The following is a 19,608-nucleotide window of genomic DNA, read 5'->3' on the forward strand; positions in this document are numbered from 1 at the left end:
CCGGGGATCCGGGAGCTCCCGGGGCCGGGGGCCGCTCTTCCCGCAGCCCCGGCGGCCACGGGGACCCCGCGGGGCTGCGGGGACACGATGCCATCCGCGGGTGAGTGTGCCGGGCGGCTGGGGGGCTGGAGCAGGCGGGTTTGGTGTGAGGGGCACCTGGAGCATCTCCTGCCCGGGGCGGGGTCCGTGGGCTGGAGCTGGGGGTGGGCCCGGTTCTTTGGGTGCCAGGTGGGCTTTAAGGGCCTGGATGTGTTTGGGGTTCTGCTGGGCTGACGCCAGCTCTGATCCCGAGAGGTCTGAGGGCTCAATCCCCGCCATGAGCACTGATTCCTGGGTGTCCGAGTCATTGCTCCTCTGCTGGGCTCACAGGGAGTTTCTCTGCTGGTTCTTTTTCCTTTTCCCCCATCTCTGGACAGTTCAGCAGCAGCAGCAGCTCCTCTTGCTGGGTTAAAGCCCCAGGGCAGCGTTGCTCCACGCATGTGGAGCGCTCACACACCCACCTGCACCCTCAGTCCTGCTGGCCTCCTCCAAGGCTTCTCTTCGGGACTCCAGGTGCTCCTGGCGTTCCCTCCCACCACGAATCCTGCCTGCTTCTCTCCTGTAGCTTCTCCATCCCGGATGGAATTCCCAGCATCTCCCCACAGCTTCCTGCAAGCCCCAGCACCAAGCCAGGTTTGTCTCAGGGTGGCTGTCCCCGCTGTCCCCACTGTCCCTGCTGTCCCTGCTGTCCCTGCTGTCCCCGCTGTCCCCACTGTCCCCACTGTCCCTCCTGTCCCCACTGTCCCCACTGTCCCTGCTGTCCCCACTCTCCCTCCTGTCCCCGCTGTCCCCAGGGTGTGGCTCCTCAGATCCAGGCGGGTTTCATCCTCCTCTGCACTGAGGATTTGACACCTGCACCTTTCCCAGCCTCGCTGATGCCAGCCCTGAGCTTTCCCAGCTCCTTCCCCAGCAGCCAGGGAGGGGAGGCAGCGCCCGCCGGGCCCGTGGGGAAGGGCACCCCAAGTGTGTTTGTGCAGGAAACTGAAAATGCTGTGGCTTCCTCCCTGTGACAGAAATAACTCAGGCTGGGCCCCAGGTCTGCCCTGGGGAGCTCCTCGGTGGCTCCTCAGATGCCCGAGGGTCAGCACGGGGCAGGTTTGGGCTGAGCCCCAGCTGGGCCCTGCCTGCTGGAGGTTGAGCAGTGCAGGGGTTGCTCAGGGAGTTGAGTTTGTGCCTCTTTCCCTTTGTTCCCGTGGAGCTGGGGCTGCCCGTGCTTCTCCCAGCTCCTTCTGCTTCTCCTGAGCCTCGGGTTTTTTTCTTAAATTTCCTTTTCTGCCCTCCAACCCAGCCCTGGACTTTGTCCAGCGTTTGCCAAAGGGATTTCCTTCCTGCGGCTCTAATTAGCGGGCAGGTCGCCTTGAGTAGCCACTTGCCGGGTGTGGGTATTGAGTGATTCCAGCTTTTTTTTGTCTCGGCGTTTCCAGATCAAGCACGAAGCCGCTCCGGGCCGCGCTGAGCCTTCCCCGGGGGGTTGTGACTCAAGCCGGGCTCTTGCAGCAGCAATTTAAAGCATAAATCAGTGCCGTGCCGGCAGCCCCGGGCTCCAGCCGGTGCCCGAGCAGCTCCCGGTGGATGCCCCGGGGAGGGAGGAGCCGCCGAGCCCTCCTCACAAACCGGTCGGGAGCGCTTGGGTAACCCAGGAGAGAGAGCTGCTGCAATCCTTTGATCTCTGCTCCTCTTCCCTTGGCATCCTCCCGGGCTGATGTCACCTTCCCTGGGTCCTGGGAGCGCAGGGCTGCGTCCCGGGGCATCTTCGACCTGCTGGGAGAGCAGGGACCAGGAGAGCACAGAGCTCATCCTGCAGGGAGAACGGGGAACAGGAGAGCACAGAGCTCATCCTGCCCAGAGAACAGGGACCAGAAGAGCACGGAGCTCATCCTGCCCAGAGAACAGGGACCAGGTGAGCAGGGAGCTCATCCTGCCCAGAGAACAGGGACCAGGGAGCTCATCCTGCCCAGAGAACGGAGCTCATCCCACCAGGAGTGGGGCCAGAGCCTCTCCCAGAGCGGGCAGGAGGTGATGCCGAGCTCTGGGCAGTGCTGGTGTCCCTTGCTGGGAGCCTGGGGAGGAAGATGAGGCTGATGGAGGGCCCTGGGTGTTCCAGCTTGGCCAGAGCTGGGGGTTTGCCAGCCCAGAGGTGCTGCCTGTGTCCCAGTCCATCCCTGCCAGGAGGTGCTGCAGCTTTTTTCACCCAGGAACCCCTCAAGGAGAGGAGCTGGGCGGTGTGGAGGAGCAGCAGCTCCCCAGGGGGTGTTTGCTGCAGGGAAAGGCCCCGCAGGAGCATCAGGAGGGGCAGATTTGCCTCCCCACCGGTCCAGGGCGATGTTTGGGGCTCCCCAGAGGAGTTTGGGGCTCCCCAGAGTCGGGAGGAGCCGGCAGATCCCAGCTGGGCTGGGTGAGGGATCCAGCGGGGTGGGATGTGCTCTGGGGCAGGTTTCTCTTCTGGGAAAGGAGGATTTTCCCCAGATCTGGTGAGTTTCTGTGATTTGAGGCTGCCTTGGCCCCCTTCAGCAGAGCCCCTTGGCCGCGGCATTCCCGGTGCTCCTCAGGAAGCCGCGGTGGCTGCGAGGTTTCCTGGGGACACCTCTCCCTCCTCTCCCTCCTCCGCTCTCTGGGATGGGCTGGGTGACCCGTGGGGGTGGGAGGGGGCAGGAAATGACTGCCAGAGGTTTCCAGCTGTGCCAGGGCTGCGGTGGGGATGGAGCCACTCGCCGGCCCTGCTCTGCCCTGGCCCGGCTGCGGCTGCAGGAGATGAGTGAGCCCTTTGATCCCCCCTGCTCCCTGGGGCTGCCCACGCTCAAACCACATTTTGTGGGACCCGTGAGGCAGCTCCATCCTGCCTGTGCCCAGAATTTCCTGTGGTTTAGTACCTGGAGATCCCTAAGATCTCAAATTTAGGCCCAAAAGCTTTTGCTGGGGGATTTTGCCTCAGCACGTTTAGGGTTGGGTGCTCTGAAGGCTTTCAAAGCTCATCCCTGTACCCAGGGAGCTCCTGCAAATCCCTCCAGCTCCTCTGGGAGCAGGAAGGAACAGGAGAGAAGTTGTTTGGGCAGTGCCTGAGGTGAAGCTCGTGTCCATGTCAGGTTTGGGGTAACTCTGGATGTGGAACTACCTTGGGATCCTCTCACCACCCTCGCCCTGGGGGCAAAACCCTTCCAGGGCTGATGGACTTGAGAGCATGTGGAAAACCTGCCTTGGAACACAGACCTGGCTCACCTCCAGGAGGGTCTGATTTAGCCCTGAGGAGCTCCCTGTGCCTGGCCCAGGAATCCTGCCCTGGGTGCTGCGGGAGCAGCGGGGTCCCCTCGGGTGGGATGGGAACAGCAGAACCGGGATCTGGGCTGGAGCAGGGAGTGTTGAAACCAGCAGCACACCCAGGCCCAAAGGTGTTTCCTCCCTGTCCCTGGACTCTGGACCAGCCCTGAGGTTTTTGGGTCTTGGGGCCATGAGTTTCAAAAGGAAATGTGCACATTTGTGGGGAGAAAGTTCCAGAGAGGGCTATTAAATGTCTGACTCAAAGGTCACGAGCTGCAAATAACCAGGGAGAGCAATCAGAGGAAGCATCTCGCCCTGATCTGCCTCCCAGGCCTGATGTGCAGCTCGTTTCTAGGCTCCAGCAGGGAAAATTCCCATTTTTGTGCTTGGAATGCCTAAATAACCACTCTGCTCACAGGTGCACGGCATGGTTGGGTGTGTGGCTGAACCCTGGTTTGTGCCTTTGGTTGTGGGAAAGGTTTTGTGCTGCTCTGGTGACTTTGCCAAACTTTAATCATCGTCTGTCTCAATTTTTTAATTTATTTTTTAAATTTTTTTTTCTGGAAACTTTCTGCGGAAGGAAGTTTACAAGAATCAGAGCAGAAAAATTTGGGTTTACCCTGGTGGAAAAACTCTCAGGGGGCTTTTTCTTGGAGCAGCATCAGCCTCGTCTCGTTGTGGAGCAGGAATTTGCTGTCTGGTGGGGAGGGGAGGGATCCACCCACATCTGGCTGAGGCGTAAAGCCCCTGAAACTCCCACTCCATGAGCTCCAGAAAGAGTTATCACAACTTGGCACCCGGCTGCTCCAAACATTACATCTGCCCTGAGCATCATCTGCTCCCTTATGGCTCCTGCGGGACGTGGCCGGAGCTCTCTCCACGCGGGGACAGCTGAGGGGGTGCAGGGCTCTCCCTGGAGCTGCCATCCCTGGAGCTGCCATCCCTGGAGCTGCCACCCTCAGATCTCCCATCTCTGGAGCTCCCACCCTTAGAACTCCCACCCCTGGAGCTCCCACCCCTGGAGCTCCCACCCTCAGATCTCCCACCCCTGGAACTCCCACCCTTGGAGCTCCCATCCCTGGAGCTCCCACCCCCGGATCTCTGTGCTAAGGAGAGGAAGGAGGAAAATGCCCCAAGCACTGGGATTTTGTGGGATCCTGCAAGGAAACCCTTCAGGGACACACAGGATGGAGGTAGGGGGACAAAGGGAGATGTGGGCACCTGTGGGGGGTCCCCAGTGTCCCCCCAGAAGTGGGGCTGGGTGGGTTTGGTGATTTTCTCTCGTTGTTCTGGGGAGCAGGGTTTGGTCCCTAATCAAAGCCAGCGCCCCAGGGCCCAGCAGGGATAAAAGAGGCACCCCAGCTCCAGGATTTCCTATTTCTTGAGTTCTCCCTTTGTGATCTTCGTGTTCTTTCAACACGGTCCTTTTGGTGTGGTTTCTTATTTAAGTGTTTTTAATTTGAGCTCCCTCCCTCCAGCTCATTCCTTCTCCTCGTGCAGGGCTCTGGAGAAGACCTTTTCCCTTTTATTAGAGAGGAATGTTTTTAATCACCCGCATTCTTCAACCCGCCTGAACTCTGAACCTTTCACAGCAGATCAGCATAAGATGGGAAAGGCTTTTATAAAAGAAGATGGTTTATTAAAAAAAAAAACCAAAAAAACCCAGCCTGGATTTAACTGCTGCTCCACCTCAGAGCGAGCTGTGGGCAGGCAGGGGTGAGAGCAGGGATGAGGGCAGGGATAAATAGAGATGCAGGTGGGGATAAATAGGGATACAGGTGGGGATAAATAGAGATGCAGGTGGGGATAAATAGGGATGCAGGTGGGGATAAATAGAGATGCAGGTGGGGATAAATAGAGATGCAGGTGGGGATAAACAGGGATACAGGTGGGGATAAACAGGGATACAGGTGGGCATGAGGGCAGGGATAAACAGGGATGAGGGCAGGGATAAATAGAGATACAGGTGGGGATAAACAGGGATACAGATGAGGATAAACAGGGATGAAGGCAGGGAGAGACTGGGATAAATAGGGATACAGGCAGGGATGCACAGAGCAGCAGAGCTGGGATGCCACTGCTTTGCTCCTCAATAACCTCCCTGCCCTGCTTTGTTTGCCTCTTTGCTTTATTTCCCCCTTATGTAAGCCCAGCTCTGTTGACGGCTGATTTGCCTCTTTAAAAACAATCAGGAAATGCCATAGCAAAGATTTCTGTGCCGGATTTTTTTTTCTTTTCCGGGATGGCTGGCTGGGAGCAGCGTGGTGGTGTCCCGAGCGACAGCAGCCCTGCGCTGCCACCGCCAGCCTGGGGAACGCGCTGCCACCAAAGTCCCCCTGTCCCAGAGCTCCTCAGGGAGGTGCTGCAGGGCAAAGTGGGGCTCCCCTCCCTCCCTGGCTGTCCCGTGGCCCCTCGGCCGCGTTCCCTGCTCCGTGCTGTGCTGGCAGCCTGGAAAATGCTGGTAAGGAGTGCTGGTAACGGGGCTGGAGCACAGAGCCCTCATTCATGGCCAGGCGCTGCAGGGAGACTCCGTGTCACAGCCTCCCCTTCCCATGGAGGATCCACGGGCTGGAGCCGCAGCTGCTGGCCCAGGGCTGGTTTGTGTGATGGGCTCCTGGCCCCGCGGCTTTGTGGTCCCAAACTGGGCGTCCTGGTCACAAATTGTGTATCCCGGTCCCAAACTGTGATCCCAGTCCTAAACTGGGCATCCTGGTCACAAACTGGGTATCCCAGTCCCAAACTGGGCATCCTGGTCACAAATTGTGTATCCCAGTCCCAAACTGTGATCCCAGTCCCAAACTGAGTGCCCGTCCCAAACTGTGATTCTGATACCAAACTGTGCATCCCAGTCCCAAACTGGGCATCCCGGTCCCAAACTGGGCATCCTGATCCCAAACTGTGATCCCTGTCCCAAACCATGCATCCCCGTCCCAAACTGTGATCCTGGTCCAAACTGGGCATCCCAGTCCCAAATTGTGCATCCCCATCCCAAATTGTGCATCCCAGTCCCAGCCAGGTGTCCTGGTGCTGGTGGCCTCTGAGGGTCCAGGCTGGGTTGGGGACAGGGACAAACCCCCAGGAGCCTCGGTGGGACTTCACTTTTGGCTTTTTTGGGGCGGGGGGAAGGGGAGGAGCCGAGGGCTTGGCCGCCAGCCCCTGGATCATGTGGGAGGGGGTTGTTTACTGTAACTCCTGGCCCAGGGCCCGGCAGCAAACCCCAAATGAGTTCAAGCTGCACAGGGAGGTCACAAACAGCTCCTGGGGCAGGAGGGGCTTTGCCAGGGGGGTCCGGAGCTGAGGGCTCTGGAGCATCCCTGAGGAGGTGCCAGTGCAGGGCTCTCACACCCACATGGGGACAGTGGCTCCTGCCCAGAGCCCGGCTTTCCCTCCCAGTGCCACCAGCCTGGGTCCCTCTCACGCTGCCCTGGCACCCAGCATGGGACGTTTTGTGTTTCCAAGCTCTGGAAAACTGCCCTGAGTTTGGTGGCCTCATCCTGGCCAGGAGCATCAGGGCTGGGACACCAGGGTCACCCCAGGGCACTGCCAGGCCAGGCTCTGCTCCCAGGGTGCCTTTTCTCATCCCAGCCTCTCTGAAAATGCACTCAGGCATCCCCAGCACGGGGTGGGCAGAGCTGGGGGCCGTGGTAGGAGCAGGGTCCACGCAGCCTCTTCTGCAGAGCCTCTTGGCCCTGGGGATGCTCCACAGCTTTTTCCTGGCTCCAGGCGAGTGCTGAGGAGTTGTTTTGTTTTTCTGGCTGCTGCCCGGCCTCCCTCTCTCCCCCAGCAGCCCCCATCCCTCCCTGCTCCGCTTCCGCCGCCTCGCCGTTTGTTTTTGTAGGGACTGAAGCAAATGATGCAGAGAGAGATTCCCGGAGCTTCCCCTGGGCTCTGCTCCCTCCTGGGGGTGTCTGGAGCAGCCCCTCCTTCACCTGGGCTGCCCCAAGCCCGTCCCACCCCTTTCTGCACGCCCCAAATCCCTTCCTACCCTTTTTTTCCCCGAAAATCTCTTCCCACCCCTTTTCAGGTGTGTAACTGGCACTGTTTTGGGGTGTAACAGATGATTTCACGTGTGTAACTGGTACTGTTTTGGGTGTGTAATGAACAATTTCAGGTGTGTAACTGGCACTGTTTTGGGGTGTAACTGGCACTGTTTTGGGGTATAACATATGATTTCAGGTGTGTAACTGGAACTGTTTTGGGGTATAACAGATGATTTCAGGTGTGTAACTGGCACTGTTTTGGGGTGTAACTGGCACTGTTTTGGGGATGTAACAGATGATTTCAGGTGTGTAACTGGCACTGTTTTGGGCTATAACAGACGCTTTCAGGTGTGTAACTGGCACTGTGTTGGTGCCCCCATGGGGCACTGCTTTGGTTTCACCCCTCGGGGAGCCTGTGCAGGGAACACCTTCACTCCAGAGCCCTTCTCCTCCAGCACGATGCCAGGGGGAGGCACCTGCAGCACCCTGGATCCTCCCCAGAGGAGTGACCCTTGCAGGAACCTCCTTCCCCAGCTGCCCGGGGAGGGAGGCTCTGCAGGCAGAGGATGCTCCGTGGCCGGTCCCCCTGGCTGGCAGGGCAGCCCCGTGCCTGACCCGTGTCCCTTTGTGTGTCCCCGCAGCTGCCGTGAGCCCGTGCCCCTCCCCGCGGGTGCCCCAGGCCGTCCCCATGGACCTGCGCATCGGGCAGCGCCTGCTCAAGCCCCAGGACACGGCGCTGCTGGCCCTGAAGCAGCAGCAGCTGCAGCACCAGCTCTTCCTGGCCAGCCTGCACCAGCAGCAAGTGGAGCAGCTCGCCCACCAGCACGTCAGGGTATGGGATGGGGCAGGGGGGGCACGCACCCCGCTCCTGGCAGGGTTTGGGGCGGGATTGAGCATCTTGGAGGGGCAATTTTGCCCCCAGAGTGCACAGCAGTACCAGAATCAGGGCTGGCTTTTGAGTTCCCCTTCTCTGGGCAGGGATTCAGAGGAAAAGGCTGGAAATCCCACTGCCAAAATAACATTCCCAGGCGAATTCCTGCTTTTCCCCGAGCTGGAACATCTGGAGGGGTTTCCAGCCAGCACAGGGACCTCAGTGACGCAAGGAGGCTGCTTGGGGAGGCAGGTGGAGGGCTTGTGTCTCAATTCCAGGCCGAATTCCAGGGCTGGAGCTCCAGGGTGGCTGCAGGGGATCCCTGCGGGCCGGGGCTGTCCCTCCCTGGCCACTTGGCTTTTCTGGGAGGTGGCACCGAGCTCCGGTGCCACCCGCAGCCCCTGCCCCGAGCAGGAATTCACTGCCAGGTTTCACTGGCACGAGAATCCAGCGGGATTTGGCAGGGATGGCTCCTCCGGGAGGCTTCAGAGGGAGGCAGGCAGGAGGACACGTCCAGGGAGTTGTGACCATGCCCAGGGAGCTGTGACCACATCCAAGGAGTTCTGACCATGCCCAGGGAGCTGTGACCACATCTGAGGAGTTGTGACCACATCCAGGGACTTGTGACCATCTTCAGGACTGAAATCCCCCCCTGCCTGTCCCCAGGGCTGCTCCAGGCTCAGGCCAGGAGTCAGTTCCATGGATCAGCTGAGATTTCCCTCCTATCATAGATTACTTTTTTCCCCTTCTGTGCTCCACAAAGATTTTTATTTTTTGCCGCGTTGCAACACGGCAGACATGCCCAAACACCCTGAGAGGAGGCAGCAAGTGGGAGCAGACAGGTTTTGACTTTTACAATGTCCCCAGGGAGAGCAAAGCGTCCCTGGAGACCAAAACGTGTCAGGTTTGTTGTGATGGAACAACTTCACACGTTCCAGTGAGCCAGAGTGACACAAGGGACTGTCCCAGACTGCTCTGTCCCCGTGTCCCCCTGCCTGGGGCCAGGGAGGGGGTCACAGGACTCAGGCAGGGCTGAAGGGGGGGTTATGGGGTCCTGTGCCCATGTCCCTGTCCCACAGGTGGCCATGAAGGGGTCAGAAGGCTCTCAGAGGGGGGTTATGGGGTCCTGTGCCCATGTCCCTGTCCCACAGGTGACCATGGAGGGGTCACAGGGCTCTGAGGGGAGTTGAGGGGGGTTATGGGGTCCTGTGCCCATGTCCCTGTCCCACAGGTGACCATGGAGGGGTCACAGGGCTCTGAGGGGGGTTATGGGGTCCTGTGCCCATGTCCCTGTCCCACAGGTGGCCATGGAGTCCCCGCACCGTGAGGCTGAGCCGGGCCAGCAGGAGCAGGAGCTGCGCCAGATCCTCAACAAGGACAAGAGCAAGAGGAGTAAGGGGGGCTCAGGGGAGGGGGCTCGGGGGGTTCTGCCCTTAGCCAGACCAAGCTCTGCTAAGGGGGAAAGGGGTGGAGAGCATCCACAGAGCGGGGCTGCAACCCCTCTGGGACCCCTGGGCTGGCTTACAGACCCCATTCAGGTGACAGAGCCCGGTGGGACCCCCAGACCAGGTTTTCAGGCCCCCCAGATTGAGCTTTCAGACCCACAGACTGGGTTTACAGACTCTCAGATTGGGTTTTCAGACCCCAGTCTGGGTTTGCAGCCCCCAGTCTGGGTTTTCAGACCCCAATCTGGGTCTCAGCCCCTGCCAGCCGCGGTCTCCCGGCGCCCTCTGGTGCCGGCGCTGGAGGAGCCGCCGGGGGCTCGCTCCCGATTTTGGGACGCGCAGGGCTCCACATCGCACCTAATTAATGATTTATCAGTTAATTAACTGGCGCTCGGAGGTGCTGAATACCGGCACAGGTCCGCAGAGTGTCCCTGCTGTTAGCACAGAGCATTCCTGCTGGGACAGACAGACGGGGAACGGGGCGGGAGCAGAGCCAGCTGTGATGGGGGCAGAGCCAGCTGTGCCCCTCGGGGGTCCCCGAGCCCTGGGGTCGGGGTCCTGCCCACGGGGACCCTTCAGAGCAGCTCTGAGCCCCGTGGGGTCACCGTGGTCACTGTGGTCACCGTGCAGGTGCCGTGGCCAGCACGGTGGTGAAGCAGAAGTTGGCCGAGGTCATCCTGAAGAAGCAGCAGGCGGCTCTGGAGAGGACCAGCAATCCCCCCACTGCAACCCTGCCCTACAGGTAAAGCAGCTGCCCCCAAAAGGACCTGCCCCTGCCCCAGACCTGCCCAGGGGCAGCTGGGAAGGGGCTCTGGCTTCTCCCCGCAGGTCTCTGGAGCCCCTGGAGCCCGAGGGTCCCTCCCCTGCCATGCTCAGCACGTTCCTGTCCCCCGTGCCCAGCACGTCTCTCGACACCCCCGAGCACTTCCCACTGCGGAAAACAGGTATGGCCTTGGGGATGTCCCTGTGTCCCTCATGGCCTTGGGAATGTCCCCGTGTCCCTCATGGCCTTGGGAATGTCCCCATGTCCCTCATGGCCTTGGGGATGTCCCCATGGCCCTCAAAGCCTTGGGAATGTCCCCGTGTCCCTCATGGCTTTGGGGATGTCCCTGTGTCCCCTCATGGCCTTGGGAATGTCCCCGTGTCCCTCAAAGCCTTGGGAATGTCCCTGTGTCCCTCAAAGCCTTGGGAATGTTCCCATGTCCCTCAAGGCCTCAGGGATGTCCCCGTGGCCCTCATGGCCTTGGGAATGTCCCCATGTCCCTCATGGCCTAGGAATGTCCCCATGTCCCTCAAAGGCCTTGGGGATGTCCCTGTGTCCCTCATGGCCTCGGGAATGTCCTCACATCCCTCAAGGCCTCAGGGATGTCCCCGTGTCCCTAAAGACCCCTGGGGTTGTCCCGGTGTCCCCGGCTGGAGCTGGCACTGGCCCCACAGAGCCCACCCAGGTGTGGCCAGCACTGACCCCTGTCCCCGCAGCGTCCGAGCCCAACCTGAAGGTTCGGTGCAAGCCCAGGAAGTGCCTGGAGCGGCGCAAGAACCCCCTGACCCGCAAGGAGAGCGCCCCCCCCTCGCTGAAGAGGCGCCCGCCCGACGCCATCGGTGAGGCCTGGACGGGCTCGGGGGGACCCCGGGGCTGGGCTGGGCTGGGACAGCTCCTGTGTCACCCCTGCTTGGGGACAGTGACACCAGGCTTTGGTGTGTCCTCCCCAGGGGACAGCTCCAGCTCCTGTGTCACCCCTGCTTGGGGACAGTGACACCAGGCTTTGGTGTGTCCTCCCCAGGGGCTGGGCTGGGATGGTTTGGGATTGGGGAGCCTGGAGGTGCTGGTGTGGGATGGGAGGTGCTGGTGTGGGATTTGGGAGCCTGGAGGTGCTGATGTGGGACTGGGGAGCCTGGAGGTGCTGCTGTGGGACTGGGGAGCCTGGAGGTGCTGCTGTGGGATTTGGGAGCCTGGAGGTGCTGCAGCTGCTCCTCCTGCTGCTTTTGGGGCCCAGGCTGGACCTGCAGGGCTGGAATTGCCCCAGGTCTGGTGTGGAGGGTTCCCACCATGGAGTGCTGCCTTCCGAGGGGGATTCAGCCCCAGAAGGGTGGGGAGCAGTGGTTGGAGGGGCTGAGGGGGGCTGTGCCCTCACCCCATGTCCTTTCCCCCCCAGACTCGTCCCCCAGCAGCAGCAGCACCCCCGTGTCGGGCTGCAGCTCTCCCAACGACAGCCTGCCCGCCGAGCACGCCGCGCTGCCCGCTGCCCCAGGCGGGGCCCACGAGGTCAGCCCGGGGGCTTTGGGGGCCCCTCTGGGCTCAGGGGGCCCAGCCCTGAACCCCCTGCCCAAGGGTGGGCTGCCCTGGGGTGTCCTGGGATGCCCTGGGATGCCCTGGCATTCCCTGCTCCGGGATGCTCTCCCCAGCCCAGCACCTCTCCCACACCCACCCTCCTCCAGGGTGCATTTCCCCTCTGCTGTCCTGTCCCGTGGGCGTCCCCAGGCTGTCCCCATGTCCCTGTCGCTGGTCCCTGGCTGGGAGCAGGGCTCTGATGGCTCCTGTTTGCTGCAGACACCGCTGGCCCAGCGGCTGCTGATGCAGGAGAGCTCCCTGGCCCAGTTTGCCCTGCAGAGCGCGGCCTCCCTGCCGGCCATCACCCTGGGGCTGCCGGCCACCACCGGCGCCAGGGTAGGTGCCCAGCTCCGACCCCAGCACTGCCTCCCTTCCCTTGGCGTTTGGGGCTCCTGGTGCTGCCCATGGGCACGGTGGGGACAATCCTGTGCCCTCCCGGTGCCATGTCCCTGTGTCTGTCACTGTCCTTGTCTCTGTCCCCTGTCTCCATCCCTGTCCTTTTCCCCATCCCCGTCCCTGTCCCTGCCCCATCTCTGCCCCATCCCTGTCCCATCACTGTCCCTGTCCCCACAGGGTGACACCGAGCGCCGGGCGCTGCCCAGCCTGGCTCACCGTGTCCTGGTGCTCCCATTGCTGTCCCTGTCCCATCCTGTCCCTGTCCCTGTCCCCACAGGGTGACACCGAGCGCCGGGCGCTGCCCAGCCTGGCTCACCGTGTCCTGGTGCTCCCATTGCTGTCCCTGTCCCATCCTGTCCCTGTCCCTGTCCCCACAGGGTGACACCGAGCGCCGGGCGCTGCCCAGCCTGGCTCACCGTGTCCCGGTGCTCAATGGGCCGGTGCTCCCGGGCTCGCACCCGCCCGTCTTCATCCCGGCCAGCCTGGAGCAGCACGAGGCCGGCAGCGCCCTGTCCCCCCGGCTGCAGCCCGTCATCATCCTCGAGCCCTCGGTCACCCACGCGCCGCTGGTGGCAGGTCAGTGTCTACGTGGGGATGTGGGGACAGGGACAGGACAGTGGCAGGGACAGTGACAGTGGCACCCAGGCTGGGAATAGATTGGTTTGGTTAACAAACTGCTCACAACAGGATTACTTTCACGTGGGAACTGCAAAATGCTGGCTTGAAGAAATGACTTCTAAAATCAGCCAGAGAAGACCTGATTTTGAGAGGCCTTTCTTGATAATTTTTATATTTAGTAACATTTTTATTAATTATTATTTTATATTATTATTTGTATATCATTATATTATAATATAAATATAGTATAATATAAAATATAGTACAATATAAATAAAATAATATGATACCTTTATATTATTAATATTTTGCTATAATATATATTATATATATTTATATATATAAATATAGATTATATATATTTTCATATAAATAAATATATTATTGCTATTTATATTAATTTATTACATATTATTTTATTATTTTTATTTTTTAAAAATGTATTTAATTTTTAAAAAATATATTTGACACCTTTACATTTTCTAACCTTACTGCAACCCCTCACTGTGCCCGCCTGCCGTGTCCCTGCTGTCCCTGCAGTGCCAGGCCTGGGGGCTGTCCCCTTCTCCTTCGCCCCGTCCCTGGTGCCCGCGGAGCGCCTGGCACTGCCCGGCCAGCACAAACCGCTGGGCAGGACCCGCTCGGAGCCGCTCCCGCCCAGCCCCAGGGCCGTGCAGCAGCACCTGCTCTTCCAGCAGCACCACGCCCACTTCCTCGAGAGGCTCAAGCAGCAAACGCACCTGGGCAAGGTGAGACCTGCGGGGCAAAGAGAACGGAAATGTGGGGGAAAAATTCATTGATCTGTCTTCTTATCTAATTGCAAAATACTGCTTAAACCTGGGAAGAAGGAGGTAAAGAAGAAGGATTAGCTTCTGCCTTAAAAGTTCAATTTTATTTTATATATATAATATATAACACATAATATATATTATATAGTGTATAGTATATAGTATATAGTATATAGTATAGGTAATATATAGTATATATTATATATTACATATTACATATTATATAATATATATTACATATTATAGTTTATATATTATAGGTAATATATAATATATGTTATATATCGCATATCATGCATTATATATTACATATTACATACAATATATAATATATAGTTTATATATATTAATAATACATAATACAGCTATCTTTTAAAACTTGTTTTTAGTTTCATTTTTCTCTCAACAACACCTGTCTTATTCTATAACATTTCTAAGTCAGTATTTTTTTTATCATACATAAAAATATATATAAGTTTATATATACACACATACATATATATACATACACACACACGCACATGTATATATATATATGATTATATACATTATATACAAATATATATAAAATTATATATATTATATACAAATATGTCCTCTGTGAGCGTTTGTTAGACTTGAGGAATTTCCTAGCCATGTGTTTTTCACGGCTCTGGTCGCTGTCCCCCGGCTGCAGCGCATGGCCAAGTCCAGCGAGAAGCCCCGGCTGCGGCAGATCCCGTCCTCGGAGGACATGGAGGCCGAGGGGACCCTCCCGGAGGCCGCGGCCGAGGCTGCGGACCCCGGCAGGGCCCGGGTGGAGCCGCCCCGGCCCGGCAGCAGCGGGAAGGAGCCCGAGAGGACGCAGAAGATGGGGCAGCCCCAGGAGGAGCTGGTCCTGCAGCAGGTACGGCAGGGAGGGGAGCGCTGGGGACCCGGGACCGGACTGTGCCTGCTTGCACAGTCCTCACTGGGACAGGGGCAGAGCTGCGGCCACCGCTGGTGGCAGCACAGCCGGGTTTTGTCCCCGAATTGCCGGGTTTTGTCCCCAGATTGCTGGAACTTCGTGCTCACCTTGCCAGGCATCCCCGAATTGCCGGGCTTTGTCCCCAAATTGCCGGGCTTTGTCCCCAGATCGCCGGGCTTTGTCCCCGAATTGCTGGAACTTTGTACTCCCCTTGCCAGGCATCACCCCCGAATTGCCGGGCTTTGTCCCTGAATTGCTGGAATTTTGTGCTCAAGTTTTGGGCTTTGTCCCCGAATTGCCGGGCTTTGTCCCTAAATTGCCGAAACTTTGTGCTCACCTTGCTGGGCATCGTCCCGAATTGCCGGGTTTTGTCCCCAAATTGCCGAAACTTTGTGCTCACCTTGCTGGGCTTTGTCCCCGAATTGCCGGGTTTTGTCCCCAAATTGCCGGCTCTGTCCCATCGCTGCTGTCACTGCCAGGCTGATCCGGCAGGGAGCAGCAGATGCCGGGAGAGGCTTTCCTGCTTGTCCTGCCTGTCCTGCTTATCCTGTCCTGCTTTGTCCTGCTTGTCCTGTCCTGCTTGTCGTGCTTTGTCCCGTCCCATCCTGTCCCATTTTGCCCTGTCCTGCTTGTCCTGTCCCATCCTGTCCTGTCCTGTCCCAGCTCCGAGCCCGGAGCAGCCGCTGGATCCGCTCAGGACACGCCAAGCAGGGCTCTGTCCCCTGTCCCCCGTGCTGGGGACACCGACCCCTGTCCCCTGACGCTGTCCTTGTCCCCAGGCCCTCCTGTGGGACTCCTTCCAGCGGGTGCAGCAGCAGCTCCTCAAGCGCCAGCCCTTGGCCGACCCCCCCGTGCTCCCCCCCGGCCACCGGCCCCTGTCCCGGGCCCAGTCGTCCCCGGCCACGGCCACCGGGTCCCTCCCTGCCCAGGACACCAAGGCGCTGGCCCTGCCCGTGCAGGAGCAGCCGCCCAAGCCGCACTTCACCACAGGTACGGTCACACCTGCGGGGCTGTCACCGCTGGGCAGGGACAGGAGGGGACCTGGGGGTGTCCTGGGGTGGCTCCACATTGATCCCGGTCAGTCCTGGACCTGGGAGTGCCAGGAGAGAGCCAGGGGGGGCCCCTTCTCCTTATCTTGGGGGGCTTTTCCAGGCAGGGTTTGCCCACCTGGGCCCTGGCTGCATTCCTGGGGTTTGGGGCAGAATCTCCCGTGGTTTGGGGGCAGAATCTCCCGTGGTTTGGGGGCAGAATCTCCCGTGGTTTGGGGGCAGAATCTCCCATGGTTGGGGGCAGGATCTCCCGTGGTTTGGGAGGGATTTTGGTCACTATTTGGGGTCTCGAAGCCCCTGCAGAGGAGCTGAGGGAGCAGCTCTGGCGGTGCCTGGCAGGGCTGGTTTATGACTCGGTGATGCTGAAGCACCAGTGCTCCTGTGGGGACAACAGCAACCACCCCGAGCACGCGGGCAGGATCCAGAGCATCTGGTCCCGGCTGCAGGAGCGGGGCCTGCGCAGCCGCTGCGAGGTGAGCTGGGAGGGCTGGGCTCTCCTCCATCCCTCCTGATCCCATTCAGTCCCTCCTGATCCCATTCAGTCCCTCCTGATCCCATCCCGTCCCTCCTGATCCCATCCCATCCCTCCTGATCCCATCCCACCCCTCCTGATCCCACCCCACCCCTCCCAATCCCATCCCTCCTCCCCCAGTTTGTCACCATGTCCTTGGCTCGTTCCCTGCTCTGCCCATCTCCCTCTGGGATTTGGGCTCTGCTGAATGCTGGGCACAGGGAAGAGCTGATCCCCCCAGACCAATGAGTTTTACCAGGCCCAGCCTAACAAAACCCAGCTCTGGGCTGCCTCTGGCTCCCTGCCTGCAGTTTGGGGGTGCTCAGCCCTGGGGGTCCTGCCACGGCTGCAGGGGGACAGCAGGACAGGGTTGGGGGATCCCCTGCGTGTCCCCCCGGTGACAGCCGTGTCCCCCAGTGCCTGCGGGGCCGCAAGGCCACCCTGGAGGAGCTGCAGTGCGTGCACAGCGAGCGCCACGTGCTGCTCTACGGCACCAACCCCCTCAACCGCCTCAAACTGGACAACGGCAAGCTGGCAGGTGGGTGCCCTCCCTGGCACCTGTCCCTGGCCCTGGGGATGGCTCCCAGCAGCTCCCCTGGGTGCTGGGCACAGCCTGGCCCCACCCTGCTCCTGCCTGCCCAGCCCTGAGGCCCCGCTGGCCCCTCTCTCCACAGGGATCCTGTCCCAGAGGACGTTTGTGATGCTGCCCTGTGGAGGGGTGGGGGTGAGTGTTCCATCCCTGAGCCGGGTTTTGGGGTCACTGCTCCATTCCTGATCTGGGTTTTGGGGTGTGGGGACACTGTCGAATCCCTGCTCTGGGTTTTGGGGTCCCTGCTGAATCCCTGCTCTGGGTTTTGGGGTCCCTGCTGAATCCCTGCTCTGGGTTTTGGGGTCCCTGCTCCACCCTGCTCTGCCCTTTGGTAGGGCTGTTCCTTTTTGGCCCCTCAGGATCTCAGGGCAGCTCCCAAAGCCCCTGGGCTGCCTGGGTGGGGGTGTTTGATGGAGCTGTTGGATCAGAGCAGCCCGGGGTCCTTGGGGGTGTCTGAGGATCCCACTCTGCAAGGGGATCCTGGATCCAGAGCCCCTGAGGGGCTGGCAGGAGGGGGGTCCCCATGAGGGAGGGCAGCAGTGACACAGGGACAGCAGCTCATCCCTTCTGAGGCCTCTCCACTCCCAGCTTTCCCTCCTGGTTTCTCTGCATTCACTGCCTTCTCCTCTCCTCCTGTCCCTGTCCCTGTCCTGTCTCTCTCTTTCAGGAAGGGGCTCCCTCGGTGCCTTCCTGCTGCCTCTTCTGGTTCTGCTCCTCTCCCTGCCCGCTGTGCTGGGCACCAGCTCTGCTTTCCCTGCTCTGCCTCTTTCCCTGCTCTGTTCCTGGGTGCCCCCCTGGGCACGGGGAGCTCTCACCTGGCCCCCAGCAGAAGAGATTTTTGACTTTGTCCGGCTCTGACGCGGTGCTGATGTTTGGTTAAACACTAAAATGAGATAAACCAGGTAAAGGAGGGCGCTGGGCAGGGAGGAGAGAGTGGGGTGGCCAATGTCACCCTCGGCTGGCACAGGACACCAACCCCTGCTGGGTGAGGCTGCTGTCCCCATGTGCTGTGTCCCCCTGTGACCCGTGTCCCCTCTGCAGGTGGACAGTGACACCATCTGGAACGAGCTGCACTCGTCCAACGCCGCGCGCTGGGCCGCGGGCAGTGTCACCGAGCTGGCCTTCAAGGTGGCCACCAGGGAGCTGAAGGTAGGGGGGGCCTGGGCGGTCCCAGGGCTGTGTCCCCCATGGTTTGGGGTCCCAGGGCTGTGTCACCCCATGGTTTGGGTCCCAGGGCTGTGTCCCTCCATGGCTGGGGGTTCCTGAGTGGTGTCACCCCATGGTTTGGGGGTCCCAGGGCTGTGTCACCCCACAGCTGGGCTGTGTCACCCCATGGCCAGGAGTCCCTGAGTGGTGTCACCCCATGGTTTGGGGTCCCAGGGCTGTGTCACCCCATGGCCAGGAGTCCCTGAGTGAGGTCCCCCCACATCCAGGGGTCCCAGGGCTGTGTGACACTGGGGACAGGGGCTGTGTCCCCCTGGGGTGGCAGCTCTGACCTGGCCCCTGCTCTGTCCCCAGAACGGCTTTGCTGTGGTGCGGCCGCCCGGACACCACGCGGATCCATCCACGGCCATGTAAGGCCCCTCCCTCCCTGAGGCACCCGGGGAGCCCCAAAAGCAGCTCCAGGGCTCAAAACCACCCCAAAACCCCCCCTGGGAGCCACCCCTGCCCAGGGGGAGCTCGGGAAGGGCCCGAGGTGACTCCCACCCCTCTTCCCAGGGGATTCTGCTTCTTTAACTCGGTGGCCATCGCTGCCAGGCAGCTGCAGCAGAAGGGGAAGCTCAGCAAGATCCTCATCGTGGACTGGGTGAGTCCCCCCCGTCCCCAGGATGTCCCCAGGGCCAGTTCCTGCTCCAGCTGTTGTGGGATTGTGGCTGGAACCCCTCAGTGCGCTCAGGACTGGGGAGCAGGAGCAGATCCTGACCTGGGGGACCCAGCCCCGCCTGCTTTGGGCTCTGTGAGGTTCTGGAGCCGCCCAGCAGCTGCCAAAATCCTCTCTGGGTGTCCCTGCAGGACGTTCACCACGGCAACGGGACCCAGCAGATTTTCTACAGGGACCCCGAGGTTCTCTACATCTCCCTGCACCGCCACGACGACGGCAACTTCTTCCCGGGCAGCGGGGCTGCCGACGAGGTGGGAGGGGACAGAGGGGACAGCTGGACACAGCTGGACACAGCTGGACACAGCTGGACATGGGCTGAGCGGGGACAGGGCCCTGGGGGCTCCTTTCCCACCCCTGACCCTGCCTGGGCCGCCCAGCACGGGGATGGAGATGGATGGGAAGGCAGGAAAATCCCGGGGTCCTGACCCCGCTGTGGCACCGGGCAGGGGGGACAGGACCCCCAAACACCATCCCATGGCACAGGACAGAGGGCTGGGAGCCCCAAACACCCTCCCATGGCACAGGACAGAGGGCTGGGACCCCCAAACACCATCCCATGGCACAGGACAGAGGGCTGGGAGCCCCAAACACCCTCCCATGGCACAGGACAGAGGGCTGGGAGCCCCAAACACCCTCCCATGGCACAGAACAGAGGGCTGGGAGCCCCAAACACCATCCCATGGCACAGGACAGAGGGCTGGGACCCCCACCTGGCTCCCCCAGAGCCTCACCCTGTCCTTGCTCCCTCCCAGGTGGGCGCTGGCCCCGGCGAGGGCTTCAACGTCAACGTGGCCTGGGCTGGAGGGCTTGACCCCCCCATGGGGGACCCTGAGTACCTGGCTGCCTTCAGGTAATGTCCCCATGCCCGTGTGCCATGCTCTGGGTGGGGCTGACCCCGTTCCTCATC

The 19,608-nt window shown here is 60.2% G+C and overlaps 1 protein-coding gene across 4 annotated transcripts in view; it reads left to right on the forward strand.

The window, feature by feature from the left end:
* Positions 1-19,608, forward strand: part of HDAC7 (histone deacetylase 7) — a 59,281-nt gene that overhangs the window by 36,197 nt on the left and 3,476 nt on the right. For 3 of the 4 annotated variants that reach the window (XM_071418907.1, XM_071418908.1, XM_071418906.1), the window contains exons 2-20: positions 7,916-8,106; positions 9,447-9,537; positions 10,221-10,332; positions 10,419-10,534; positions 11,070-11,192; positions 11,747-11,856; positions 12,142-12,258; positions 12,696-12,894; positions 13,477-13,685; positions 14,401-14,610; positions 15,450-15,660; positions 16,059-16,192; positions 16,648-16,768; positions 16,905-16,954; positions 17,861-17,968; positions 18,338-18,393; positions 18,539-18,626; positions 18,833-18,952; positions 19,454-19,551. In XM_071418907.1, coding sequence (XP_071275008.1) covers positions 7,916-8,106; positions 9,447-9,537; positions 10,221-10,332; positions 10,419-10,534; positions 11,070-11,192; positions 11,747-11,856; positions 12,142-12,258; positions 12,696-12,894; positions 13,477-13,685; positions 14,401-14,610; positions 15,450-15,660; positions 16,059-16,192; positions 16,648-16,768; positions 16,905-16,954; positions 17,861-17,968; positions 18,338-18,393; positions 18,539-18,626; positions 18,833-18,952; positions 19,454-19,551 — 2,464 coding nt within the window. Of the gene's footprint in view, positions 1-7,915; positions 8,107-8,149; positions 9,297-9,446; positions 9,538-10,220; positions 10,333-10,418; positions 10,535-11,069; positions 11,193-11,746; positions 11,857-12,141; positions 12,259-12,695; positions 12,895-13,476; positions 13,686-14,400; positions 14,611-15,449; positions 15,661-16,058; positions 16,193-16,647; positions 16,769-16,904; positions 16,955-17,860; positions 17,969-18,337; positions 18,394-18,538; positions 18,627-18,832; positions 18,953-19,453; positions 19,552-19,608 lie in introns of those variants that run through there. The other variant, XM_071418909.1, reaches the window with a different exon arrangement.

The sequence above is a fragment of the Agelaius tricolor genome, unplaced genomic scaffold (assembly GCF_023055355.1).
Source record: "Agelaius tricolor isolate 1412-34295 unplaced genomic scaffold, bAgeTri1.0.p SCAF_96, whole genome shotgun sequence".
Taxonomy (NCBI): Eukaryota; Metazoa; Chordata; class Aves; order Passeriformes; family Icteridae; genus Agelaius; species Agelaius tricolor.